This window comes from Chenopodium quinoa, unplaced genomic scaffold, assembly GCF_001683475.1.
Source record: "Chenopodium quinoa cultivar QQ74 unplaced genomic scaffold, ASM168347v1, whole genome shotgun sequence".
NCBI classification, from domain to species: domain Eukaryota; kingdom Viridiplantae; phylum Streptophyta; class Magnoliopsida; order Caryophyllales; family Amaranthaceae; genus Chenopodium; species Chenopodium quinoa.
In genome coordinates, this window is record NW_018742418.1 from 1,938,697 (window position 1) to 1,965,121 (window position 26,425).

Here is a 26,425-nt window from a genome sequence, read left to right on the forward strand (position 1 = left end):
GCACCGTATGATTGGTCCAGTGGTTGAATTGTAAGCCACGATGGACTAGTCTTTATCTCCCAATCATCAATGAAAATAAACACAAAGTCTAAGGCCTAAGATAAAAGAACAACTACACCTTATCTGATCTATCTTGTTCTCGGCTACTTCTAGAGTTAGGTGTATCTAAGGGTATTTTTAATTTTTTTTTTTTTGCTTATTTAATCAGTTTTGCTCAAACTGATAAATGAGCAGAAAAAATCGATTATAAAAACTCATAAATATAGGTGTACTCGAAAACAACTAAGATATGGAGATATCTATGATCTATCTATCAACAATTCAGGACCAACATACAATCTTCTTTTTTTCTGTCCTACTTCACTTGTTAGCTTATCTTTAAAAAGATGAGGTGAATCTTGTAGTTTGGATTTCTAGTGCTTTTTTGGCCCTTCACTTAGATATCTGTGGATAAAACAACACTCACTCACCCCAATTTTTTGGGGCTTTAGACTTACTATTAGTCTATTATACACCTAACCAGCTAACCTAATTATATCATATATTCTCATATCATATAAACCATGCACTAGTATAGTATACATACAAATTAAGGAAATATCTTAGACTAGCTTCTTTGATCTACTTATATATACACCTCATATTTTCTATCTCCATATTATATTGTAGAAAAAACTTGCACTTTTTTGATTTCTTTTTCCCTTCTCTTTTGTTTCCATTTGAATAAAAAATTTCCTTGATTATTCCTCTTCTATTCTTGGGAATTATTTGATCTAATTCTTCTTTGAAGATATTGTGTGTCTTGTCCATTTCTGAAGGTTGGAGTTATAGAAATATGTATAATGACTACCATCGTCATCACTATCACTCCCAACCTTGTTTGCATTGCCACCCACAAAGCTACATTAGGATGGTAAGCCGCCTCACTCGTCTTCCTTTTTAATTTGATCTTCCCTTTGGTCTGTAGAATAGATCAAAACAGTTTTGTTGATTAAGAGTAAGGTTGGTTGAGGTTGATCTTGTAGGTAAAAGACTAAAAACCAAGAGTATATATAGGAAAAAGCGCGCCTTACCCACCATGGCTTAACCTGACCTGGCCGGACAAGGCTATATTCATTAATAAGGGAAATTCTCAATGACAACCTAAATTAATTGTTTATCTTGATGAAATGATTATGTTAGAATCTTGTTAACATTATATGAAGAATATATATATATATACTAATATGATTAATGATTATTATACAATTCTATTGATGTATATATACAGGTTCAACACCTTATAGAAAGGTGTTTGCTTCTTCAAATGGACCGCGACCAATGTATTAAGGCTTTGGCAGAACATGCAAAAATCAAGCCTCTAATTACACTTACAGGTTAGTTCTTCTTTTTTAATCACTATATATACATTAATTATTAGTGTTATTCTTTTCATTTTGAAATTAATAACTTTGCTTAATGAAACATAATTTTTTTTTTAAATAAAAATAAAAATACTACTGATTTCTCTGGTTTATTGTATGCATGGCATGCACGTACAACCATATAAAAAAGTACCAAAGCTACGGGCCGACTATATAAATAATACTGGTATTGTTGTTGGCTCCAATTTTGCAGTGTGGAGGGAACTTTTGAAAGAAAACAGGAATTTTTTTCAAGCATATTTTCATGGTGTTTCTCCAACTCCGCTCATAAGTAAGCACTTCACATTTTCATAGTTATTAATTACTCAATCTGTTCCAAAATGATACTTAGCTTGTTAGGGATTAACCGGATTATCTATTCAAATAACTACATATTGCCCTTAACGTTATACATTCGTATTACATAATTTATTTTAAACAAAGTCACTCTAAATTATTACGAGTATATGAGAAGGGAAAAGGATATTTGTGACATTTTGACTCAATTCTTTAATAGACATACAACCTCCAATCATATTTGTTATATGATGTGGTCTATATATATATATATTTTTTTTTTTTTTTGCAGTCTATATGATGTGGTCTATATTAATTATGAAGGAAGTAGTTCTATCCATGTCTTAACTTGGAAACTTAATTAGCTTTCAACATACACCGTACCGTATATATGTTTAAGGAGGAGTATATCATCTAATAATAATAATGGTGTAATTCCCTTCCTTTTTCTTATTTTATTTTTATTTCAGATAAACATGTTCAACAATCACCAAGAATCACAAGAAGGCGATATTGGAGGTGATCACAGATATATCATAAATTAGGAGCTAGCTAGCTAGATAGTATATAGTTTGATATAGCTCTATCAACCAACATCGATAAAGCTCTACGATCTTAGCTTGTTGATGAATTCATTGTGCCTAAAAAAGATCAATGATATGATGCCATATATACCAGAAATATGTAAAACAAAATTCTATTGCCTTGGCATCTTATTAGACATATATCATATATGGATCGGAGATTATTCACATAAATATAGGTATATAGTACGTGTATGTATGCAATGTTTATATATAGTTTGTTGGTTTGATTTAGAAGTGTTATGTTTCTTTTCAGTTATATGTATTGATCTGATATATGTCCATGCTTCTCATGCATGCATGATTTATCTCTCGATTTTTTGCATATGTACTAGAAAATTCATTTTACAAGGTTGATTCGTTCTGTTTATACATTATTACAGCACAAATTAAACTCTTCATGTGCTTTTTTTTTATTCATTTATCTTAATTTCAAAGACTAAGCCGAGCCAAAAGATAGATACAAAACTGATTCAAAAGTAACTCGATAGTAGAACCATTATTTAAATACACAGATTATTGGGTGCGGACTGCCGCACCCAACAGTTCGTGCGGCAACATTAACCCTAATTGAATGATCATCAAAGCATTACCGGAAAAGTACGCCGGGAATCCATTGCAACGAAGGAGTAATCGTCGATCAAAGATCGAATAAAAAAAAACTCAGATTCAAGATTATCAGACCATGCCTCACGGATCTTAATCGATTGAACAAAGGCCATGAATTGAAGAATCCAGAACTTATCGAATTGGAAGGATTCTTCAATCGGTCGCGATTCGCTGGTGAGGTGCAATTCGGTCGCAGTTGTTGTGGACGGTGGTGAGGTGTGATTCGCCGGTGAGGTGCAGGTCACAGGGGACTAGGGGAGGTGCAATTACAGTCGCGACTGTTGTGGATGGTGGCTGGTTGGGCGAAAGTTGGGCATTTGGGGAGTAGTCGGTGGTTTGTGCAATTATTGGTGTTGGTGAATTGGGGTTTGTTGTTGTATGTGAGTGATGCGGTGGGTTCGGTGGACGGTGGGATCGGTGGGTTGGTGGTTGGCTGCGGTGGTGTGAGTTTGGAGGTGGTTCGGTGGGTTGGTGGTTGGATGCGGTGGTGTGAGTTTGGGGGTGGTGAAGAGTGAGGGAGTGCGTGAGTTTGAATTTGGCTGATACATTTGTGTTGTTGGTTTATTTTGGGTTGTTAGCTTATACATTTTGGGTTCTTGGCTAATACATTATTCATATCAGCCATTCAAATGAACATATAAGCCAATTGATGTCTGATATCAGTCAACATTAGGAACATATCAGACATTAATAAAAAAACGTATCAGCCAACAAAAAGAATATATTAGCCAACAAAAGATAGATATCAGCCAACAAGAAGAATATATCAGCCAATACAATGTACTTATCAGCCAATAGAAGGAACATATCAGTCAACAAATGAAGCATATCAACCAACAAAATGATGAAATCAGCAAACATAAGCAACAGGTAAGCCAACAAGCCAACAAAATGAAACATATAAGCCAACAATTAAAATATACATATCAACCAACAAATAAAGATATCAGTTAACTAAAGAAACATATTAGCCAACTGATGTCTGATAGCAGCCAACAAAAAGAACATATCAAAAATTAAATAAAAACCATATCAGCCAACAAAAGGAATATATAGCCAACACAAAAACCATATCAGCCAACAAATGAAACATATCAGCCAACAAGTGAAATATATATCAGCCAAACCTGCCACACAAAAATTTTCCTGCGGTAGTCCGCACCCAATACCTTCTCATTTAAATAATAGATAAAAATCAATAGCATTAGGAATGTCTTAATTAGTTTGCTAAATGTTAAAATATGACTATCATCAAGGCATAAATGAAGTCGATGAGGAAACTACCTGAAATCCTAGCCTATTTTTGTCCTTTTATCTAATATAATTATCTAATATAATGATCTATGTTGGGACCCTTTGATATATATCTAATCAAATTAAAGATTAGTATGTACCTTAACCTAAATTGAAGAAGCTAATTAATGTGGAGTTTATCGTCTTATTGTGAAAAGAAAACAAAGAAAGGAACCTTCTTTTGAAATTTGATTGGTCAATTATATTACATTTTGATAAAGATAAAATAAACGTGGTTCAAATGCTTCAAACTAATAGATAAAGGGCAGAATTAATTTTGTCCTTATATTTTATATATTTTGCTCAATTTATATAAATAGACCAATAATAAGGTTATTTGTGAAGATGGAAAAAGGGAAGATTACTTTTGGTAGATTTGACAACTGAATATGTTCTTTGGTGTAATGAGGTGTGGTGGGAATATGATGTAAGAGGTGGAGCCATATATTATATTGTGATATAATTTGAGTATATGCACTAGGTTTACTTCATTCCACTTGGCCAACCCTAAATCTTATGATTTTATGTGGATAAAGGTTTTAAAATTATAAAATTGGGAAAATTATGAAGCACATATCGAGTGGATTATAAGATGATAAGAAATGAAATATCTTATATGGAGTAGTTATTCATCATTGCTCTCTTACAAAATCCTTGAAAAAAGAAGCTAAGGAAGGTATAACTAGAAATCATTGAAAAATTAACTTGATCAAGAATTTGTTTGATATCCATTTTTTTCCAGCTTAATTTTGATTTGAGGCTGAAGTTAGGTTTCGAGTCTATTATTAGATATTAATAAGTCGTTTTATTAGATCAAAGTACATGTGATGAGATCTTCAATCAATCACAAAATATATACTCCGTAATTCTTTTATTTCGTACATAATATATGTTTATGATGATATCTAATTCTTTATCTTATATGTTAACGTGAGATTATTGTTGAATCCACTTAACAAAATTGTCCAACCTATTGATCATGATGAACTCTTTAATTATGATCGGATAATCAAGTATCAGTCATCTTTGTTGGATTAAGGTACATATATATATGTTTGTAGTTCTTCAATTCATTGATTGATCATCAGATCATGTCCTTTTCAATCACCCCAATTTGAATCTATCTTTCTTAGGTCTCTAGTACAATAGATGGACTATTATATAGTTGCATACAATAGCTTGAAGGCAGGTCACTTGTCTTTCGCCATGTTAAATTAGACTCTTTGTTAAAGTAGTTCAAGTCTTGATCATGTATGTATAATGTATATCATGTAATAGTTCTAGTGGACAAGAAAATTAACTACTACCTCCGTTACATATTATTTGCAACTTTTGAATATTTTTATATCTCACATGCCCAAAAGTTGCAAATAATATGTAACAGAAATAGTATGATATTAGTAGATTAAATATATACTTGTATATTATTGCTAAAACAAGAACTAGCCATTTCCAAGAGCATGCATTCAACTAAAAAGGTCAAATTCATTGGGACTCTTTATTCCTAAAACTCCGAAATTCAACATTTTCCATCATTTTTTTTTGTTTATTTTTACAATAATAATCCTTTTTTTTTTTTTTTTTTTTTTTTTTTTTTTTTTTTTTTTGACAACTACAATAATAATCTTAGCTAACTAGTTAAGTATTAATTGAAGTTGTAAGTTGGAGATGTCTCGATCAATTTTGAGGTTGTCTCTGCATAAGATCATTGAATGCAATTCAACTAGCTTAGCTTAGCTTTGAGGGCTTTCTTTCACTGAATCTTTTGCCTTCTAAATGGACCTGAAAACCTTTACCAACAGAAATGCCATTTTCATGTGTCAGTTTTCTCATTTTTTACCTTAGAAAATGTACGTACAACTTGATCAAGCTAAGTTTTTCACTTTATTTTAAGAAATACTCTCATCATATATAGTAAGTGCCATAAATAATGAAATGTGATGTTTACAAATCTTTGATTATGACTTGATAGGAATCCAAGAAGGACGTCAATATACATGTAATTCTAAATAAAATAACCCTTAAGACAGGTCACAGAGTACTACAGAGTCCAATAAGAGTATAAACCTGTATGATTTGTGAGGCTGTTTGCCTAACTCGGTTAATTGTTAGTCACCTAACAAGCTAAGGGTACTTATATAAATGTATAATGTAAAGAAACAAACCTAATTTGACGTTTTGGCCTAAATTGAAAACCTGCCAATGATTTTTAGCTTTTTATTGTCATCCTCCACCAAAAAAAAAAAAAACTAAAAATCTGTAAAAAAAAAATTTGGCCTCGTGCATCCATTATTTTGACATAACAACCAATGATGCCTTAATCTAGTGGTTAAGACCGAGAGCCGTGTATCGGTGTATATGTACGATAGCGTCGATACTGAAAGTCTATTATTTGTAATTTGTATGCCCTTGCAATTCTTTCACACAAAAATTTAAATATTTTGACATACAAAGTAAAACATATTGGGGTGATGATCTGATCTATGATCCAAATTGCCGATATTGGGGGTATGGTAGTTATAAATCAGAATTTATTGTCCATAACATTAGACTCATTGAAGTGATGTTCAATTAATTTATTGAAGAATTTATAATAGAGACATTCTCAAAGTTGAAGAATGTATGAAATTATATCTTAGTCCCATAAATTTAACATGGAAATTAGCTTACGTACACTTATAGAAATGCATGCTAATAATGCTACAATTCAATAAAGAGCTACAATGTCCGACATGCATATATATGCCAGAATATTTTCAACGTGAGATTATTCAGAGAAGGAAATTCTGAGTTATTTGATCATAAATTAATTAATTTTAATGATTTTATCATAAAACAGTACAATAATAGTACTACTATTTCATTAATGCATTAATGGTTCGTTCATCAAACACAATAGCACTTAAATAGAACTCGTACATACACACACGGGGCTAAAATACTACCATATGCATAAAACCTCTAGATCGTGTGAACTGAGACGCTCCCATTTTCAGTCTCAAATTAGTTGCTTAGAACTCAACCCTAAAGAAGATTGGTTAATGCGAAAAAGAAGAAACTCGGTGAGCTTAATCTTCGTCGTCTAAGTTTTGTGTCATGCTGTTCTCATGGCTACCATTATCTTCATCAACTTCATGTTGGACCGACGGGAAATGAGCCCACTGCAAAATCATTAACAAAGAAAAAACAAATCAAATAAAGCAAAAAAAATTAATATAGCTAGACATTTAAAATTTTAATTTTACACTTTAAAATATAGCTAGACAAAAAAAAAAAAAAAAAAAAAACAAATCAAATAAAACTATAGCTAGACATTTAAAATTTTAATTTTACTCTTTATCATCAATTTATAGATCAAATAAAAAAGGTGACAAATTTAAGCTTACGTTTTTAGCAGCAGTGCTAAAGGCTTCCTTATGAGTCATATTAGGATTCCTAGCCTTCAACCTCCTGATTTCTTCTCTATTATTCAAAACACACATGTTAATTATTAAGGGTTTATTATTTATTTATATATACTAATGAATTAATTTATTTCTATATATCATATAGTATAAGTAGATGCTTGAATGAAAATTTAAGAATAAATAATAACGTCGAATTTACATACTTGATGAATTTGTTGTAAGCTGATGGTGCCCTTCTTTTCTTTTCTGGAGCTGCCAATTAATTAAAACAACAACAATATTTGTAATCACGTTAGGTCATGATACTACAGCGAAAAAAATTCAATAATATATACATGAACATCAAATTTGAAGTGTATACGTTTATTAACAATTTGCTCAATTGCAATGTTATCTTCATCATCCTCTTCCTCATCGTCATTATCTTCTTCCGAAGAGGGTAACATGGACAAAGTAGTACTGTGCCTGTCCATAGCCTTTGATGTATCTACTTCCTCTTGGTGCTTAAAATTTACCTATGCAAAATTAATTAAATCATGATACGGGTAAACTTTTTCTTTATAAAAAACACATGTATTTCTAAATCAATAATTAAGTTCAATAAGCTAGGTTATATTGTCCGAAAAAAACTTTAGATTACAATTATTCATAATTTTGTGGTGTACAAAAGTACTTGAGGTCTCTTAATAACAAATATATACAAGAATATCGAGTTTACTTAGTATTGTATTTCATTATATTGCTAATAATTAAAAGATGAACATTTTATGATTTCTTTAAGTGAGGACAATTTTCCATTATTATTTGTGATAAAAGGAAACCAAAGTAGATTATATTATAAGAATGATAAATAATAGGGAAAAACATTAAAAATGTGGCTATTTAGATAACTATATGGGAAGAATTAATTTCGTAAACTTAATTAGTATTACCTGATCTTGGTTAAGGGCAGAAAAAAGATGGAGGGGAACAAAGGAAGCTTTCAACATGTTGACTGAGAGAAGACCAGTGCAATGACCACACCTCACTGTCACCACCATTGTCATGCTACTATATGGCACACTCACCTTCCCAGTACAAAACGACAAAAAGGAAATAATAATTAAAGCACAGATATATAGACTAATCCGGACCTAATTAATCAGGATGAGTATGTACGTTGTTACATTAATACTTCAAATTATACTATCAACAAACGTCGTCACCATACATTTGTTCAGGATGTATATATGGAGGAGTACTTAATTAACTACGAATGTATGTATACAAAAATATTGGTACGTAAAAACATTGGAGCCATAAGATTACCAGTAAGATGGTGGTACAAAAACTGCATTGAACGTAACATATTTGTTCTTGAGTATCAAATAAACGGTTAAGTGTTGCCATTATTCTTGATGAAGCTAAGGTCAAGAATTTAGAGAGAGTAAATGGGGTTGGAGGAGGTGAGAGTATGTAATTGTGTAATTGTAGGTTTTAGGGTTCTAAGAGTAGGAGCAAGTATGCACAATATATATAGAAAAAAAAAATCAGACTTCATTTAAGTGAGTCATGTGTTTTAACATACCAGTATCTATGTAGCTAATAATAATGTATATTAATTTATTCCTAGGATATAAATGTATCCAACATTATTATGAATTATATGATGAAAATCTGTGTTTTTAGAATTTAGCTAGGGACGACAGTGAATTGTAAGTAATGATTCTTATATGTATATGGTACGTTAGATTTGGCTATCACCAATTTATCATGTACTTTAATCAATTTTTTGTTTGATTGTCATCTATAGGCAATCCAATTTTCCTTTTGGTTGATCTAATTAATTAATAAGAGGAGCAGATTAATTAATGGTTATACTTTGTATTAGAATCGAACTCTTAACCTTTATTTCATCATTTGGACAACACACATATACTACTAAAAACTATCTTGATCAAATATTTGAGAAGCCTTGTACTCTAGTTTAATTACTAGCATCGCAAAATTGATTGGTATATATATGCATGTGCCTTATTTTATTTGAATTTATCAGCGTGCCTCTCTAAATGTTTAAAATAGACTTGCAGTGATAATGGTTGATCAAAATTCCACATTCAACGAGCAAAAATGTATATTACTAATGAAGAAAATGAAGAATGACTCTAGTCTAATACTCTTTGACATATGTAAAATGCCAAATTGGCATAAAAATTTCATTGAAGCTATAAACCCTTTAAAAAGATGGGATAACGACATTTGTAATGATTTATGACTCATCAAAACATATGATTTTTCTAGCGTCATAGGTAACATTATTAGTCGGCCTTGCAATTCTAACCATCACACCAAAATATTGGAGCACTTCTTCATTATATTCATAGATTTCTTACTCAACCAACACATAAATTTTTGGAAGTCTTGCTTGGATTGAAAAGCAAGTACACTCTCAAAATTGAGAAATGAGAATTTCGACCTCACTTAGAGTTCTGATAAATGCATTGAATTCAAGTCACACACTTACTTCCAAAGTTCCAAACATTGACACACTTGGTAGGCATCACATAAAAAAGAGAGATTTCCAAAATGTTGTTGGTTTGATGGTAGGAAATTAAAGGAAAAAGGGGACCAATGTCTTATTTTGTTAAGTGTTATTTTCTGCCTCCCTATATCTTTGTGTCATTATTTCTAAATTAGGGTTTAGTGAGATGATTTTTTACCTTATTTAGGAGGGGATGAAGTTTCTAGAAATGTGTACAAAAATAGAAAAGAGGTATCTTAGGATTTGTCTTTACATGAAACAAAGAAATGTTATACTTATACCTGCATAATTGACCATAGTCTATGAAATATATGAATGAGTTGAAAACTTGAAAAATGCTGATTTTTTTACCTTCTATATTTACCTTAATTGGTTTATGTCTTGTTCTTTGTGTTTCTTTCTATTATCTGTTTTTGAAATTTACCCCAAATTTAATTCTCAACTACCTACAATTTCTGCTAGGCAAAACCAAGTCTATTGTTGCACGTGTATCTCACGTGAGAAAATTTTTTGGACTTGTATTTTGTGGTCACATCATTTGTTCTTTTCTCATTATTTTGTCACTTTTTTTTTTTTTTTTTGGGTATATAAGATAAAAAAGAAAAAGTTCCTGTCGAGCCAGTTCTCCCTCACTGGTCAACTCGATCCAAGTTGACGGACTAGACAATTTAAGAGAGTGAGAAAAGGTAAGGGAACCTCCTTCCCTCAAATTTTCTCTAACTAGTAGGAATTAAACCTCCAACCTCATGATTCAAAGGTAAGGGAACCTCCTTCCCTCAAATTTTCTCTAACTAGTAGGAATTAAACCTCCAACCTCATGATTCAAAGGTGCTCTCATTTCACTAGACCAATCAATTGCCTCTACTAGCATTGTAGCTTTGCTAGTTTGTATTCTCATGTAGATATTAGTATAATATATATAATGGAGCACTTAAAATATTTGCAATCAAGTTTGTCGCTGACCACAAATGTATCTGACAAGAGAGATGATACCAATCTCTAAGATTGGATAAAATCTCATATGCACAACAACGCAAGGATTATGATACGCTACATACACATAGAATGTGTTTGGCAAAATATAGTTATGGAGGTATAAATACCTATTTGTAATGCACACTGCTGACTGCACTACAAACTTGGTTTGTAGGTGTGAATTCTATATATATAAACAAACAAAAAAACACTACGCATGGTTATATGGTATGTTCCTTTGCTTTCTTTGTCAAGAACAGTTGCGCCACAAACCTAATTAACGAACACAAATTACTCAAATAATGTACCTAAAGAAGTCACAAAGTATATTAAATAATATCCCATAAACATCATATAATGAAAGGTGCATCCAATTTCTATTATCATAACACCCAATTACTAATACTTGTAGTAAAAATCGTACCTTTTAACCTTCAGGATGCAAGTTCAATCCCTATTAGACCTTTGAGGTTTGAAAATCTATATTATCCTCCCCCCACTTTCAACATGTCTAGTTTGCCAATGCGAGATTCCAAGATTCCAGTAAGACGACGATGACAACAACAAAGACGGTCGGCTAACACGAATCTTCATACAAAAACGTCCAATACGACAATTCTTCTCATCTAGAAATAAAGGGGCCTAAAAGACCCAAAAGTTTAGGACAATAGCCCAACATTAGTTACATTACAAACCCAAAACTTATAAACCACTCTCCTCCTACCCAAATCCACAAAAAAGGCGCTAAAAATATCCTATCTTCAATGGCAATCTTAGCTTCACTTCCCAACCACAACCACTTCTCCCCTCTTCCAACCACCGCACAACCACCGCCATCTTTCTCTCCACCAATTCCAATCCCAAAATACCCTCCAAAGCAAAAACCCCAATTCCCTAAAACCCAATCAAAACCCAAAAATCACCCTGCTTTCTCCAAAATCCCCCACAACAAAACCAAATTCTTCAAACCCATTTCATCCCCCACCCCAATAATCCTATCCCCTCCTTCCCCCGAACCCGAACCCGATAATGGTATTGATAGAGCTGTTGTAATTGGGGATTCCGGGGTTTCTTACCATCTCCCCGGAGCTCCATTTGAGTTCAAATTTAGCTATTCAGAAACCCCAAAGGCGAAACCTTTGGCGATTCGAGAACCGGCTTTTTTGCCCTTTGCTCCACCATCAATGCCGCGCCCTTGGACTGGTAAAGCGCCATTGAAAACAAAAGCTGAGAAATTGTTGAAGAAGAATAAGAAGATTCCTTTGTTTGATTCTTTTAATCCTCCTCCTCCTGGTATGAAGGGTGTTAAGAGAGTTGATATGCCTGGTCCTTATAAATTTGGGGAGTTTCCTAAAGAAGTGATGAGTAGGAAGGAGATTATTGGGGAACCCTTGTCTAGGGCTGAGAAAAAAGCTCTTGTTCAACCTCTTCTTAAGGATAATCGTCAGGTTAATCTTGGTAATTCAGAATATTTTATGCCCCATTTTCTTTGATTTTATCTGATTATGGCTTACATTTATGTGGGTTATTGAATCATGCATTTGTATGATATAATGAATTTGTTGTTTTCCTTTTCCTTTTCTACAATGAGAATATTTCTTGATTTACCTGATGATCTGGTAAAGTTTTATGTGGGTTATTGAAAAATTAGCTCTTAGGTGGATGTTACTCTTGAATTTATGATAGCTTTGGAAGTGAAAGAGTTATATTTTTGGGGTACATGGGATTTTATTAGTGATGAGTTAATTGTATGGGTATCTTCGACGGGTAATCGAATTAGAATGATAGTTTAGACCTTTGATTTTAAGTGTATAGTTGGAAGTAAAGAAGAATGTTGCATTCTGTGGTGAATGAGAAGATATGACATATTTGAATTGGGTTTGTAAGGAGATGGGTACGATGCCTGTTGGGTTGCTGTTAGTGGGACTTTTAAATTTTTAAGCTAGACTAGATATTATTGTGTTGTTTTTGATGAAATATTGCTCATCGATGGATAATTGTCTAAACTTTAAAGTATAATCTTGTTTTAGGAAGAGATGGATTGACACACAATATGTTGGAGTTGGTACATACTCATTGGAAGAGACGGCGTGTCTGTAAAGTGAAATGCAAAGGTGTCCCAACTGTTGACATGGATAATGTGTGCAAATGTCTTGAGGTTTGTTCTTTGAAATTCCATGTCCCCACTTCATTCCTGGGTATCTATTGTATTTGAATTGAGTTAACGAATTGTATCCTTTGGTTTTGTATGCTTTTCATGCTATCTCCTGGCAATCATTGAATTTTATCATACTGCTGAAAATTGCGACCTTATCTTCTTTTGAGTTAGGAAACAACTTGTCCTCCTATAAGTATCCTGCTTTAACCGTCATATATACCTTATTTAGGCTTCTACTGAATTGAAATGATACGTGTATGTACATAGTTATTTTTTTGTATCAAACTTCTTTTAAAAGAACAAACAAAAGGGAGGCATAGAGACAATTACAGTATTTACTATATCATATGAAGTGGATAGGCTATGGTCTATAAGCTTGTGATATACCACCAATGTTAGACATTATATAATTGGCTTACAGCGTTCAGGATTGTTGAGTATGTTGACTTTAAGATGATCAGTTTTTGTCTAAAACTATAAGGTTCTAAATCTTCTAATAGTTTATTCGAATGGACATTCTCTGTACTAGATGTTGCGTTTTTGCATATTTACCAAGGTGTCTGAAGCAATCAGTTTGAGATGAGTTTATTTTCTTGATGCTCAGACTGTTCTTAACAATGTTAGGAGAGAACAGGGGGTAAGATTATACATCGCGCCGGTGGTGTAGTTTACCTGTTCCGTGGACGCAATTACAACTATCGCACTCGCCCACAATATCCTTTAATGCTTTGGAAGCCAGCTACCCCAGTTTATCCAAAACTTATTCAAGATACTCCTGGAGGCTTGACAAAAAAGGAGGCTGATGAGTTTAGACGAAAAGGAAAAAGCCTTCTGGCAATATGTAAACTAGGTAATGTTTGATTCTGCATACTTTTGATCTAATTTCTAGTTAATTTGCTTCTTATCTTGACGCTTTTGATGTTTGGGACTTGATACTTAAAGAGACATGACATCACTCTTGACTTTCCAGTCTTCACCTCTCTATCATTCCCGTACCCAATATTGAGTCCACGTATTTTGCTCACTTAATATCTCATGTCATAGATTTCATAATTTTAGTTTTTCTTGGTTCTGTGACATTGTTTTTCTGCCTGATTTGCTGCATACAAAATGGTGATTATTTGTGGTTACCCTGCCCTTGTCTCTTCTACAAATCTACAATATCTTTGTAGATATACTTTTTAGGGATAACCCACTACTTTTTGATGTAGAACACCCAAGGGCAATGTATAAATCGACATTTGGTTCAGTTTTTTTTATTGTCAGGTTCTGCAGTCTAGACAGTGATGTCTGGTGAACAATTTGTTTGACTTCAGGCGTGCAAGTTTTTTTTTTTTCTTTCCTTTTGAGCTCATTTATCCTGAAGTCCAAATTCTTCTGTATTTGCCTCATGCTTTCTTGATTTCTGCTGTTCTTAATATGGTCTACTCCCATGTTTCATGTCTCAAATACTTTGGCTATGCTGTGAATTTTTGTGTTGACTGCAAATTTTAACAATCCCTGTTGTAGTGCTGCAGTTTTATAATTTAATTTTTATTATCTAGTTAATTTATACAAAAAGTTTGGAGGGACTACAGAATGTAAAAGAGGGAGCAGTTTTACCTGTTGTATTTAGCCAAGCTCATTTACCATTCCCTTTGGATCATCTTAGTTTGTTTTGTGTAATGTAGCATGTCTAAATATCTTTCTTATGTTTCAGCAAAGAATGGAGTCTACAATAACCTTGTCAATGAAGTGAGAGAAGCTTTTGAAGGAAGTGAACTTGTTAAGGTTGATTGCCGAGGACTAGAACCCAGTGACTACAAGAAGATTGGGGCAAAACTAATGGTGTGTATACAGCTTCCTTAGTATGGCCACATTTAATTTACGATTTCTTACACTAGTAAGCTGGTTAACATTATAATCCATTGCTACGATTTCCTAGTCTCATTTTTTATGGGTCACATTTTGATGGTTTCTGTTACTTTTATGACCCATATGGTGGGAAATATTGAACGATGGCTATAAAAATGAGTCTGTTACAAATTTTTATGGGAAATCTCATGCTAAAGTCTATGGTAATGCAACAACACCTACTTCTGTTACTCTTTATTACCACTCAATACTATCTCTAAAGTAAATGGATAAGAGTAACTATGTGTTTTCTTCGTAAATCTTTATTATTCCCTCCGTTTTTTTTAAATGCATCACTTTTCTTTTATGGGTGTTTTTTCTTAAATGCATCACTTCTATTTTTGGTAACTTTATATTATATTTTATCATTTCTCTCTTTTAAACGCCACTTAAATTATTTTATTATTTCTCTCACTCCCATGGTCCCCACTTAAATTATAAAAATATCTACTCTCTCTTTCATGGTCCCCATCTTATTTTTCCTATTATAAATTATCCACCTACTCACAATATTATATTACTCTCTTAAAACTCCGCGCATCACCAAGTGATGCATTTAAAAAAACAAAGGGAGTACCTCTCAATACCACCTTTTACCAAGCGAAGCTTGGTGGAGTTGGTGGGGAACTCACCTTGTGACTTTGAGGTCACGAGTTCGAGCCCCACCAACTACATCTGCTTGGGCGTAAGGGATTCCCTTACCTCCCCCCTCTATTCTCAAGTGTTGACCCGCGGAGTTGGGGTGGGTTAACCTGTGAGAGGTGCTGGTTTAGTAGGGTCATTCATCTTAGCTTAAAAAAAAAAAAAAAAAAAAAAAAAAAAACCACCTTTTAGCGGTAATGGGAATTTGTGAATATAAACATATATGTTGGGTTACAGTTATTTTATCACCTTATATACAGCTTACACAAACACATTTTTATTTCTACAAATTACTGCTTAACAAACATGTACGTAGTAGTAGATTTTACACATTTAAACTAGTAAACAGGTTAATGTTGTTAATTTTTTTGTGTTTTTTTTTTTTTTTTTTTTTAAAAAATTTTTATTTCCTGTTACTTTTTTTGTTCTGGTTTCCTGTAGTTACTCCTATCCATTTGGTTTATGTTTGTTAGTCCTGGAATGTATGAACTCCTTTTCCGCTGGAGGGTTAGTTCCTTTTATGCAATGCAGTGCTGAAAGATTCCAATTTTGCATTGAAGTTTCTCGTTTAGCTTGCTATAATACAGGAAGTACTGCTGATGTTAAATTGATTTAGAGAGGCTAAGAGGATTTTGTTCTCTAGTATAGAATTAAGGCAGACTTATAACTTGAAGGGCTAACTTAGTATTACTTGCTGTTCAATCACTGCAAATAAGATATTATGAGCCTTATAAGACTTGCAAGACGAGGGAGCTAATTTCTTCATATGAACCAAGTGTAGTATACTAGTATAGACAGATTATGTCACAGCTTTGCTGTTGTCGCAACAGAAGGGACATGGTCAGATTGTATTGGGATTGGACTGCCAACCCCACCCCCACCCCCTCTTTTCTATCTCAATAGGGATTGATCATGAAAACTTATGCCTACAGTTTGGATATGCTATTAATGTCCACTTTTTCTTAAGTCCTAGAGAAGATATTTATTCAGGTGTCACATATTAGTCAATGCAATTTCTAACCAACACTTGCATTTTAGTTGTCATTTGTGCTGTAAATTTTTCAATTGTCCAAGTGAACAAAATGCTTGCTTTCAAATATGAACCTTACATTGAGACTGGAACGGGCAATCGGGCAGGCAGGTTTCCCTCTCAATTACAAATATGATCAATTTTTTTCCTGCTATAGATGCATAGGCATCTTATTGACCTAAACCCATGTCATATCTATTCAAAACCCTTTTATCCACTCGCTTAGGCTTAGAAAGGTTCCTTCTTGTTTTGGTCCTGACATCTTCTATCAGTCAATTACTCGCTGTGTAATTTTGTTGCTAAACATGGCATAATTATGATAATGCTGGCTGGCTTCAATTGACTGTGCGTTCATAATTTGAAAATGTAAGATTCTCTGAATTACTTTAGCTATTTACAATGGTTAGTAGCTGGTGAAATGGACTAGGCAGTATCTGATTTATTTTCATAGCTTTGATATGGATTATGAGATGATCATATGTCGTTGGCTCTATATAGATTTCCTCGATTATTAAAAGATGCAACTTGGCCATATTGTGTTGCAAACATGAAATCATGAAATCAACTGCAAAGTGGTAGAGAGTGACATTTTTCCTGTGTGTGCAACAGGAGTTGGTTCCCTGTGTGTTGCTTTCTTTTGATGATGAACAGATACTAATGTGGAGGGGACACAACTGGAAGTCTATGTACCCGGACACTCCAACAGCCTTGCTCACCCTGGATGCTACTGTAAATGGTTTTGGTGCTTCAGGTATGTCTGATTAAGACTACTATCATTTTGATTGTATTTAATGTTGATCGACTTTTCAAATCACCACAAGTGTGCATATCGGATCCTCACACTCCAACAGGGGTATGGACACTTCACAATGCATTTTAGACGACGAAAAAGGGTAATTTTCATTATATAGCTCCGAGCCTCCGAGGCTGACACTTGGACACATACGCATGTCTGACATACTTACAAGTGTCCAGATTACAGTTAAAATATAGATGCTGGATGCCTCAAAGTAGTCAACGAGGCAACAAAAATGAATTACACCCGAGTGCTGGGTTTAGTTAGAGATCTTTCCTTGGCGTCTCTAGTTGAGCTGTAGCTGTATTCTAGTGTTTGTCAGATTTTGATGCACTTACAGACCAAGTTTCCTGTTTTTATTCATGTTCAGGAAAATCAGGCAAACCCAAAACTGTAATCTCAAGCCCAAGAATGATGTCACTATGGAAACGTGCAATTGAGTCAAATAAGGCAGTTTTACTCGACGAGACTGATCTGGGTCCTGATGCTCTTTTAGAAAGGGTGGAGGAATTTGATAGGATGACACAAGCAATTGAACATTCGTATCCTGCTCTAGTCCATGCAGGTGAGGGTGAATTATCAAATTTGGAAACCAAAGATGAGGTCTTTAAAGACGATGAAGAAATTAATGATTACTCCAATGATGAAGACGACGAGTTTGAAGATTATGGAGATGACCTGTTTGAGGAAGCAGAATCACCTGGCCCTCTAGGTTCTTTACCAGTTGATCTGATAGTAGAGAGATTGCATAGGCAAAATCAATAATTATGTGGGGATTAAAATTGTAATACCAAATCTGATATGGTGATACCTATGTTAACTGTCCTCTTGTATCTTGTGCATAGACTGGGGTGTAAAAATAGTTTGTACATAATAAATTAAAAGACTACTAATTATGATAATTACTGTTGGTGAATTAACTTCTTAAACCAAAGAAATTAACAAGTAAAGCAGAAATTTATTTAAATTGCTTGTACGGTAGATATTATCTCTATATAAAATGTATTCATTTTTACTGTGTTCTAAAATTTTCCATACACATTTACCTAAAATAGTTTTCCAACTCTTTTTTTTTTTTTTTAATTATCTTTTAAACGAATATTATTGAGTTTTACCGAAAAAGTAATGATAAAATTGATTCATATCGAAATAATTGATATTAAAGAAATTACTTTAAAACATCACTTTAATTTTTTTTTTCAAATTTCTTTTTATTTTGTTTATTAGACTAATGAAGTATTAGATATGACCATAAAATAAATGTTGTGTACAACAATTATATTATATGTCTAATTCGAAAATGTAAAATATCAATCAATTTTTTGTTATTAAATTATTAAAAAAAATAAATATCTTAGTAAATACAAAAAAGCTATGATCTTTTGCTGAAACACTTTATTAAGATAATAATTTTATCACATTCGACATTCATAAATAAGTTGTATTTTAAAAAACACGTCAGAGATAGTGACAAGTGACACATTCTTTTTTTTTTTTTTTTTTTTTTTGGATAAATAGCTCATCGACAAATAAAATTTTAAGGCAATAAACAAACAATGATCAAACTAGAATTATTGGAGAGCTTTCAAACACATTTTTCCTATAATAACAAAGAGTGACGATATCATGTAGAGCATCAATCCATAAACAAAAAATGTACTACTAATAATATAGGTTAGCGTTGCCTAATTATTGATTGTTATTGCCTTTAATGATCTAAGTAGTATTTATTTCCATTGAAATTATTTTATTGGATATAAAGATGATATATTATTTAATTTGTAATTTAATTATATATTTACATGTATGTTGCCAATAGTTTTACTGTAGATTTTAGTTTGTTGTTTGATTAATGTTTTGATGTTTATTAAAACTTTAAAAGGCATTTATAAATAAGTCTTTAGTCATATAGTCACTAGATTGTATAATTTTATTGGGAATAATATGCATTATTAATGTAATATAATGTATACTATTTTTAAATATTTTCAACTCAACTAATCAACAATAAATTTTTTTCTTTCTCAATTGTAGTTTTAATAAATTTTGCCTTATTATTTTAATTTTCTATATGCATTGCATTTGTTTATTTCACATGAGTTGCCTCATTTTTATATTATATCAAAATTCATTATGGGAAAAAGATTATTATTACAATGCATCGCACGGGCATTAATCTAGTAATTTACGAAGTACGAGGTATTTGTAAAATAATTGGTTGTACAATGTCCATAATTCAATCAAAGTTATTTAATTGACTTATTTACTCAACCTTGCTCTCTCTCGAATGATCAAATGAACCAAAATCGGCAAAATGTACAATTAAAACTGACATCTTTCTTTGATAGATGTTGAAGTATAAACTTTCCAAACAGCACATGTAAGTGTTTCACATTGAGAAAAGAAGAGAGAGTTAAACACTTTATAAGGCTAAGGAACTACTCCTTTTATTGCCTTTGATCTTATGAAGTGGACTCCCTCCGAGTGAGGGGGAGTGAAAAAAGAGAAAAAAATTTAGCTAAGTTAAATGGATTTTGTAGAAAATAACACCACAAAAATCACAGAAATTTGATTATAACACCACATATTTTAAAACTTTTATTATAACACCACCAAAAAAACCCAAAAGTTTGATTTTACCACCCACTAACGGATTTTTGGGACCACTATGGACATGTATCAATTAAGTATTGGTTTAAAAAAGAGATAATTAAAAAAAACAACCCTAACCAGCCACTAGCCACCACCGACACCCCTTGTCCCACCAAAACCAACGAGATCAGCCCAATCACCACCCTCATAAACGACAACAACCACCCTAGTCCTTTCAATCGCCGCGAATACGAAATCCACCGCCCAGAAATCGAACGCCAATCTAAAAGTCGAACGCCCAGAAATCAATTTGGTTTCTGGGTACATACGGGTTTGGGTTTAGGTGAGGGTGAGAGGAGTAGGGCGGTTTGTGGGTTTAGGTATGGGTGCGGGTTAGGGTTTCGGCGACGTTTCTGGCTAAGTTCGGCGACGGTGGTGGTGATGCTGTTGTAGTAGGTGGTGGCGGCGTGATGTTGCTGTGCTTCGGCGGCAGTGGTGATAAGGGCGATGGAGTTATCGAGGGATAGGGCTGGTGGGGCGATGGAGTTTACCGGCGGCTTGGTTAGGCTTGCGGCAGTGGGGCTGGCCGGCGGTAGTGTGAAGGGAAGCCGACAGTGGTGTTGGTGGCTGGGTTAGAATTTAGGGTTTTTTTAAATTTTAATTTTTTTTAAACCAATAAACAATTGACACGTGTACATGGTGGACCTTAGTAAACGGATTCCATCCAAGGATCCGTTAAGTGGTGGTGAAATCCAATTTTTGGGTTTTTTTTTTTTTTTTGTGGTGTTGTAATAAAAGTTTTTTTTTTTTTTTTTTGTCAAAATCGTGACAATTTTATGGTATTAATTTCTAAAAAAACCCTTAATTTAATGCACACCAATAATTTACACCTCACATAATAATTCCACGTGTTATATGAAGATTTTGTGACACACTAAAAAAACAAAAATAAGTCGATATTACGTGAACTTTTTAGACGCTGCAAAAATCGACCCACGGCTCCTTCATTGGCGTACTTTCATTTGCCTTTTCTCTCTCTTTCCTCCCCAAAATATCACCCAAAAAAATTAAATTGCGGGTGAATTTTGGGGTGTGATAGACTGTTTGTTACTGCTATCAATCCACTCAACTCTTCTTGTTCATCTTCCTCCGACTTCATCTCTCCTCCGAATCCTCTGAATTCCCACTTTTATTTGGAGTTTTCAGATTAATTATCTAAATCAGGTACTTTTTCATTTCTTGTTTTAGCATTATTTTTGTGAATTTTTTTTATTTTGTTTACTGATTTCTTTTTTAATACGAGATTTTATGATTTTTTCAAGAACCCAGAATTTATTTTGTTCATATTTTGCTCAGAATGTTTGATTGTAATTCTAATGCTGTTTTGGTTGTGTTATGTACTGTGATTTTCTAATATAGTCGCCCCTAAATTTGGTAGTTAATCATGAACGTTACCCTTATATCGCGAAAAGTCACTCTTGTCGTATCATATAACTATCTTACACAAGAAATGCTCGACAATATTAGGTTGAGGTTTTTATTACTCTTTTCATTTTTAGTAATTTGTTGTTTTGAATGCCAATGTGCAATTACTTGTCATTTGTGAATTGTCACTTGTCACTCTAGATTGCACTTTAAAATCATGTTTGAGCTTGGCTTAATAAGAATTTTCCGAGTTTGAGCTTGCTTGATTAAGCATCTTGTCATTTGTGGTTTGTTACTCACTCTAGGTTATACTTTAAAATCATGTTCGAGCTTGGCTTAATAATAATTTTCCGAGTTTGAGCTTGCTTCATTAAGCATCTTGTCATTTGTGGTTTGTTACTCACTCTAGGTTATACTTTAAAATCATGTTCGGGCTTGGCTTAATAAGAATTTTCCGAGTTTGAGCTTGCTTCATTAAGCATTGTCATTTGTGATTTGTCACTTTGTCACTCTAGATTAAACTTTAAAATCATGTTCGAGCTTGGCTTAATAAGAATTTCCGAGTTTGAGCTTGCTTGATTACATTTGTGATTTGTCACTACTTGTCACTCTAGATTAAACTTTAAAATCATGTTGAGCTTGGCTTAATTAGAATATTCCGAGTTTGAGCTTACTTGATCAAGCATGTTCCAACAGTAGGTGCAGAAACATACTAATGTTGCTACTCGACTTTGTAATAGTATAGTGTGGGTTTAGTCTTGGTATCTTTTATTTCTGTATTTGACTGATAATTAAGGACTTAATTATGTATTATTTGTTTAAATTCACGAGCTTTCAGGCTGAATGCAGAGTTTGAGTTTGGCTCTATAAATATTCAAACTACTATTTTAAGCTCAAGCATGGCTCATTAACAAACAAATTCATTTCAGTATCGAACATTAACTGTACTGTTTCTGAACTGTTGGTTTAGAACACTACTCGTAACTATCAAATCCTGACTACTTGTGTCTTGTTTACTAACACGTATTTTGAGATGGAAGGAGTTTAATCTATTGTTTAACCATCAGGTTACTATAGTTAAATCAGTGTAGGACCCATTCTGTAATCGATCTCTTGTAATGTTATGTTCTTGCATGAACTGTACATCTGCACTGCTTGTCCCAAAACAGATATTTGCAAATAGATATGATGTACAAAGTATATATAGAGTTTACAACATTAATGATCCTTCTTATGCAGGCGTGTTAACAAATAGGCAAGTAGACCATGGCTACTGATACAACAGACCCTAATTATTGGTTAAACTGGAGGTTTCTTATTTGTGCTTTATATATCTTGGGCATCACGGTGTTTAGTACTTTTCTTATATGGAAATATGAAGGCAAAAAGAAATTAGACAATGAGAGGAGAGAACGCGGAATTATACCAGTCGGAGTTCTATACAAGGATGAAGTTTGGAAAACATGTCTGAAAAGCATTCATCCTGCCTTTCTGCTTGCTTTTAGATTATTTGCTTTTGTTTTGCTGTTGGCAGTGATCGTTAGCAACACTATTGCTAAAGGACCTGGAATCTTTTTCTACTATACTCAGTAAGTTCTTGTGACTTTCTTTTGTTTCTTATTAAATTTCATACTTTCTGCTGATTGCTCTTTGTTTTTTTTCTACGAACAGGTGGACCTTTACGCTGACCACCATATACTTTGGGGTATGTTCTACTCTAACAACCACCCAAAACACTTATTAGCAAAGAGAAATCTATATGAAGACTTTATTATGAACTCCTAAACTGAAGGTTTCTTTAGCCTTGACGGCAGTAAGAGCACATTACCAGTAGAAATAACTTGAATCCTGCATAAGAAACAATTGTGAAGGAAACTTTTTTCTTGTTTAGGCAGATTTTTTTCTTGTCTTTTTACCTTTATTATTATATCTCTGAATGCAATTAGCTGAGTGTCTGCACCTGCCCTTCTTTCAAGGTGCATTGATCTTCTCCCAATGTTTACATTCTGTGTTGGTTTTGTGATGTGACTTTATAGTTTGCATCTGCATTCTCTCTTTATGGATGCTGGCGTGATTGTGGTGAAGATTGTCACTCCAAGGCTGCTTCCCAGAATATTGATGCAGAGCCAGGATCTAATGTTGCCCCAAAGCTCGAAGGTAGTGCGAACACATCTTTTGTTAAACAGCTTGATTATTCAAGAAGTTCATGTTCACCACGTTGCAGGTTGTACGGGTTATCTTCTCCAAATCATGTACCAGGTTAGTCAGTTTCCTATTTTATTATTTTCTTATAGTTCCCCTTATTCCCAAGCCTTGCTTAAAGTGGGATTCATGCTGGATAGTGGTTGTTGTGTACGGAGAAGACTTCTTTACTATTGGATTACATTATTGTATTCAATTTTGGGCAAAAAAAATATCTGCATGACTGCATCTATACAACTGTGCATTTGCATAATTTATAAGTTATAAGGATCTCGTTTCTAATTTCTTGTTCTCTTATACATTTTACACAGGTAGCTGCAGGTGCTGTGCTGCTCACCGATGTTGTATTTTGGCTCTTAATTTACCCATTTCTAACAGGCAAAGATTATAGACTTGCTTTTGTGAGTGCAAAATCTATTGATTCTGCTGTATCTTGTTTCATTAGTTACTGTATGTCTATATCTGCATTCTTTGCAATATGTAAAGGTGCCAATGTATATTCACATAGCAATCGCATACAGTGATACAGGCACCACATGCATGGTCTTGTAATTATGTATCTGTTCTTCTGGGGATATATGCTACAATAACAATCTGATATTTCTCATCATATATAGCTAGGTCTAAAATGGATAAATATTGTTAGAGAAAATAGATGTTTTTAGTAGTCCAATACTTTTGAAGGGTCGATCAAGTAACGTACTAACATAGATGAATCATGAATGTAGGACTGAAGGGGAGGGGGGGCGGTCAGCAAAATGAACAGACAGTATGAGTTTCTTTTCTCAAATAGACTTACCTAGTGAAACACTGTTGGCTTTAGTGATTGTAAATTGCAAAAGTGAGAGCTTTAAAGAATTAAGATAGCTAATTATGTTGCATGATTGGAAAAACTTGAGGAATTTTGCTCTTCTCAAACTCAATTATTGGAAACTTTTTGACCTAGAGGAAGGAAGGTTGTTAAATTGAGCACAAAGTGGGCAGAGCGTAAGGAAATAAATCGGTTTATTATTTGTATAAAATTTTAAGAAACCAATTATCTGATGTACGCAGTTGCACAGTTTCAAACGCAATTTTATTGAAGGTAGATACGTCGTATATATTCATGAATTTCTTTTTTGGTCTTCTGATTGCCTTTCTTAATTTGAACGCAGTTTGATGTTAGCTTACATTCTATCAACTTTCTCATCCTTGGGGACTCAATTTTGAATTGCATGGTAAGATTTACTTGGTTATTAAGAGCTTTGTTGTTTTCTTGGGGTTGAGAGACATTGGATTTAATTGTTATCATCTTTAATTGGATTACCAATTCTGATATTTCAGAAGTTCCCTATGTTCCGTATTGCCTATTTTATCTTGTGGACCGGAGTGTTTGTTGTCGTTCAATGGATAATCCATGCTTGTGTTTCCCTCAAGTAAGTTGTCATCTTTATTTAGTATTTCACAATTCCTTTATGTAAAAAAAAAAAAAAAAAAAAAAAAAAAAAAAAAAAAAACAAAAAGAAAAAAAAAACCCTTCTAATCACTTATTTCTTAATTTTGTAGGTGGCCTTATCCATTCATGGACTTGTCACCTCCATATGCTCCGATATGGTAATTAGCTCCCACCTATATTATAATGCCTTATTGCCCTTTAATTATCTCTTTGCTTATGCAAAGCTGACTGCATTTCCCTTATCTTTTGTATACTTGTATTTTAAGTAAAATGTTTGCTAGCATCATGTTTTTTAATCTTCCATTTATGCAAGCTGTTATTACCTTGTTTATGCTAGAAAGAACAAGGCAGCTGAATTGAAAGCTCAGTAGCGGATTCTTGAATATCTCCTAAATTTAGAATTTGCTTGCATCATTGTCAATGGTGCCTGCTCTTTTCTTTAGTTTGGTTTAATTAAGTGAATTTTATTTTTGACAATTGTTCAGTGTCTTGAATATTCATTTTTGGCATTGGATGACGAGTATCTCTTCTTTATCATCATCCTATTGGTTGGGATTAGAGCTAATCAACATATGTTTCTGTGGTACAGGTACGCCACAGTGGGTTTGTTGCACATCCCATGCTTTGGAGCCTTTGCTCTGATAGTCAAATTAAAGCACCTATGGCTTTCAAGATCATTTTCAGAGTCCTATCAGGGTATAAGGTGATAAGAATTCGCTCTGTCAATTTCGTGCAAGAAAATACATCACCTTGTAAAGACTGATCACACAGTTTTCCTCCAACCGGCCTGTGTGCTTGAGATGGATAGTCTCGAAATTTGATTTCTCCATCCTTTTCATTTTTTTCATTATTGATAGTATCATTGATTCATATTTACTCTCCCTGTAAAGCTGATTTTTATCCCCCCAAAAAAAAACTGGCTGTAAGTATCAGTTATTAATTTTATTGAAGTATCAAGACTAATTGCAGCAAGTAGTTTTTACTTGGTATAGCAAGAGACTGTGACTTGTATTTCATATTTTCGAGCACCTCAGAAGTGCCATCTTTGTATAGCCACATGACCTTTCTCGGGGCATTTGATTAGTCTATAATCGGTATTGTGTTTTCAAGTGTCCAGAAATTGACTACCAGCAGCTGGTTGTTGAAGAAGTCTGCAAGTCTAA

At 33.4% G+C, this 26,425-nt stretch overlaps 4 protein-coding genes across 4 annotated transcripts; 3 read left to right on the plus strand and 1 right to left on the minus strand.

Annotated features, from left to right (window-relative positions):
- The first annotated feature begins 501 nt into the window (after positions 1–501).
- Positions 502–2,566, plus strand: LOC110709003. The gene is made up of 4 exons (XM_021887233.1): positions 502–913; positions 1,271–1,376; positions 1,618–1,695; positions 2,171–2,566. The coding sequence occupies exons 1-4, from the start codon at positions 836–838 to the stop codon at positions 2,221–2,223; spliced, it is 315 nt and encodes a 104-aa protein (XP_021742925.1). The 5' UTR covers positions 502–835; the 3' UTR covers positions 2,224–2,566.
- Positions 2,567–6,978: 4,412 nt separating this feature from the next.
- On the minus strand, positions 6,979–9,129 carry LOC110709025 (axial regulator YABBY 4-like). Its single transcript, XM_021887248.1, has 6 exons — positions 8,902–9,129; positions 8,526–8,660; positions 7,955–8,108; positions 7,797–7,845; positions 7,573–7,648; positions 6,979–7,347 (listed from the first exon to the last, which is right to left on the minus strand). The coding sequence occupies exons 1-6, from the start codon at positions 8,980–8,982 to the stop codon at positions 7,255–7,257; spliced, it is 588 nt and encodes a 195-aa protein (XP_021742940.1). The 5' UTR covers positions 8,983–9,129; the 3' UTR covers positions 6,979–7,254.
- Positions 9,130–11,672: 2,543 nt separating this feature from the next.
- On the plus strand, positions 11,673–18,510 carry LOC110709012 (CRS2-associated factor 2, chloroplastic-like). Its single transcript, XM_021887243.1, has 6 exons — positions 11,673–12,547; positions 13,120–13,247; positions 13,872–14,097; positions 14,947–15,074; positions 17,422–17,563; positions 17,979–18,510. The coding sequence occupies exons 1-6, from the start codon at positions 11,854–11,856 to the stop codon at positions 18,371–18,373; spliced, it is 1,713 nt and encodes a 570-aa protein (XP_021742935.1). The 5' UTR covers positions 11,673–11,853; the 3' UTR covers positions 18,374–18,510.
- A 1,727-nt stretch (positions 18,511–20,237) lies between these two features.
- LOC110709038 lies at positions 20,238–26,425 on the plus strand. The gene is made up of 10 exons (XM_021887253.1): positions 20,238–21,424; positions 22,865–23,214; positions 23,297–23,330; positions 23,662–23,782; positions 23,850–23,884; positions 24,139–24,228; positions 24,982–25,044; positions 25,151–25,242; positions 25,373–25,420; positions 25,852–26,425. Exons 2-10 carry the CDS (start codon positions 22,892–22,894, stop codon positions 25,967–25,969), a joined length of 924 nt encoding a protein of 307 aa, XP_021742945.1. The 5' UTR covers positions 20,238–21,424; positions 22,865–22,891; the 3' UTR covers positions 25,970–26,425.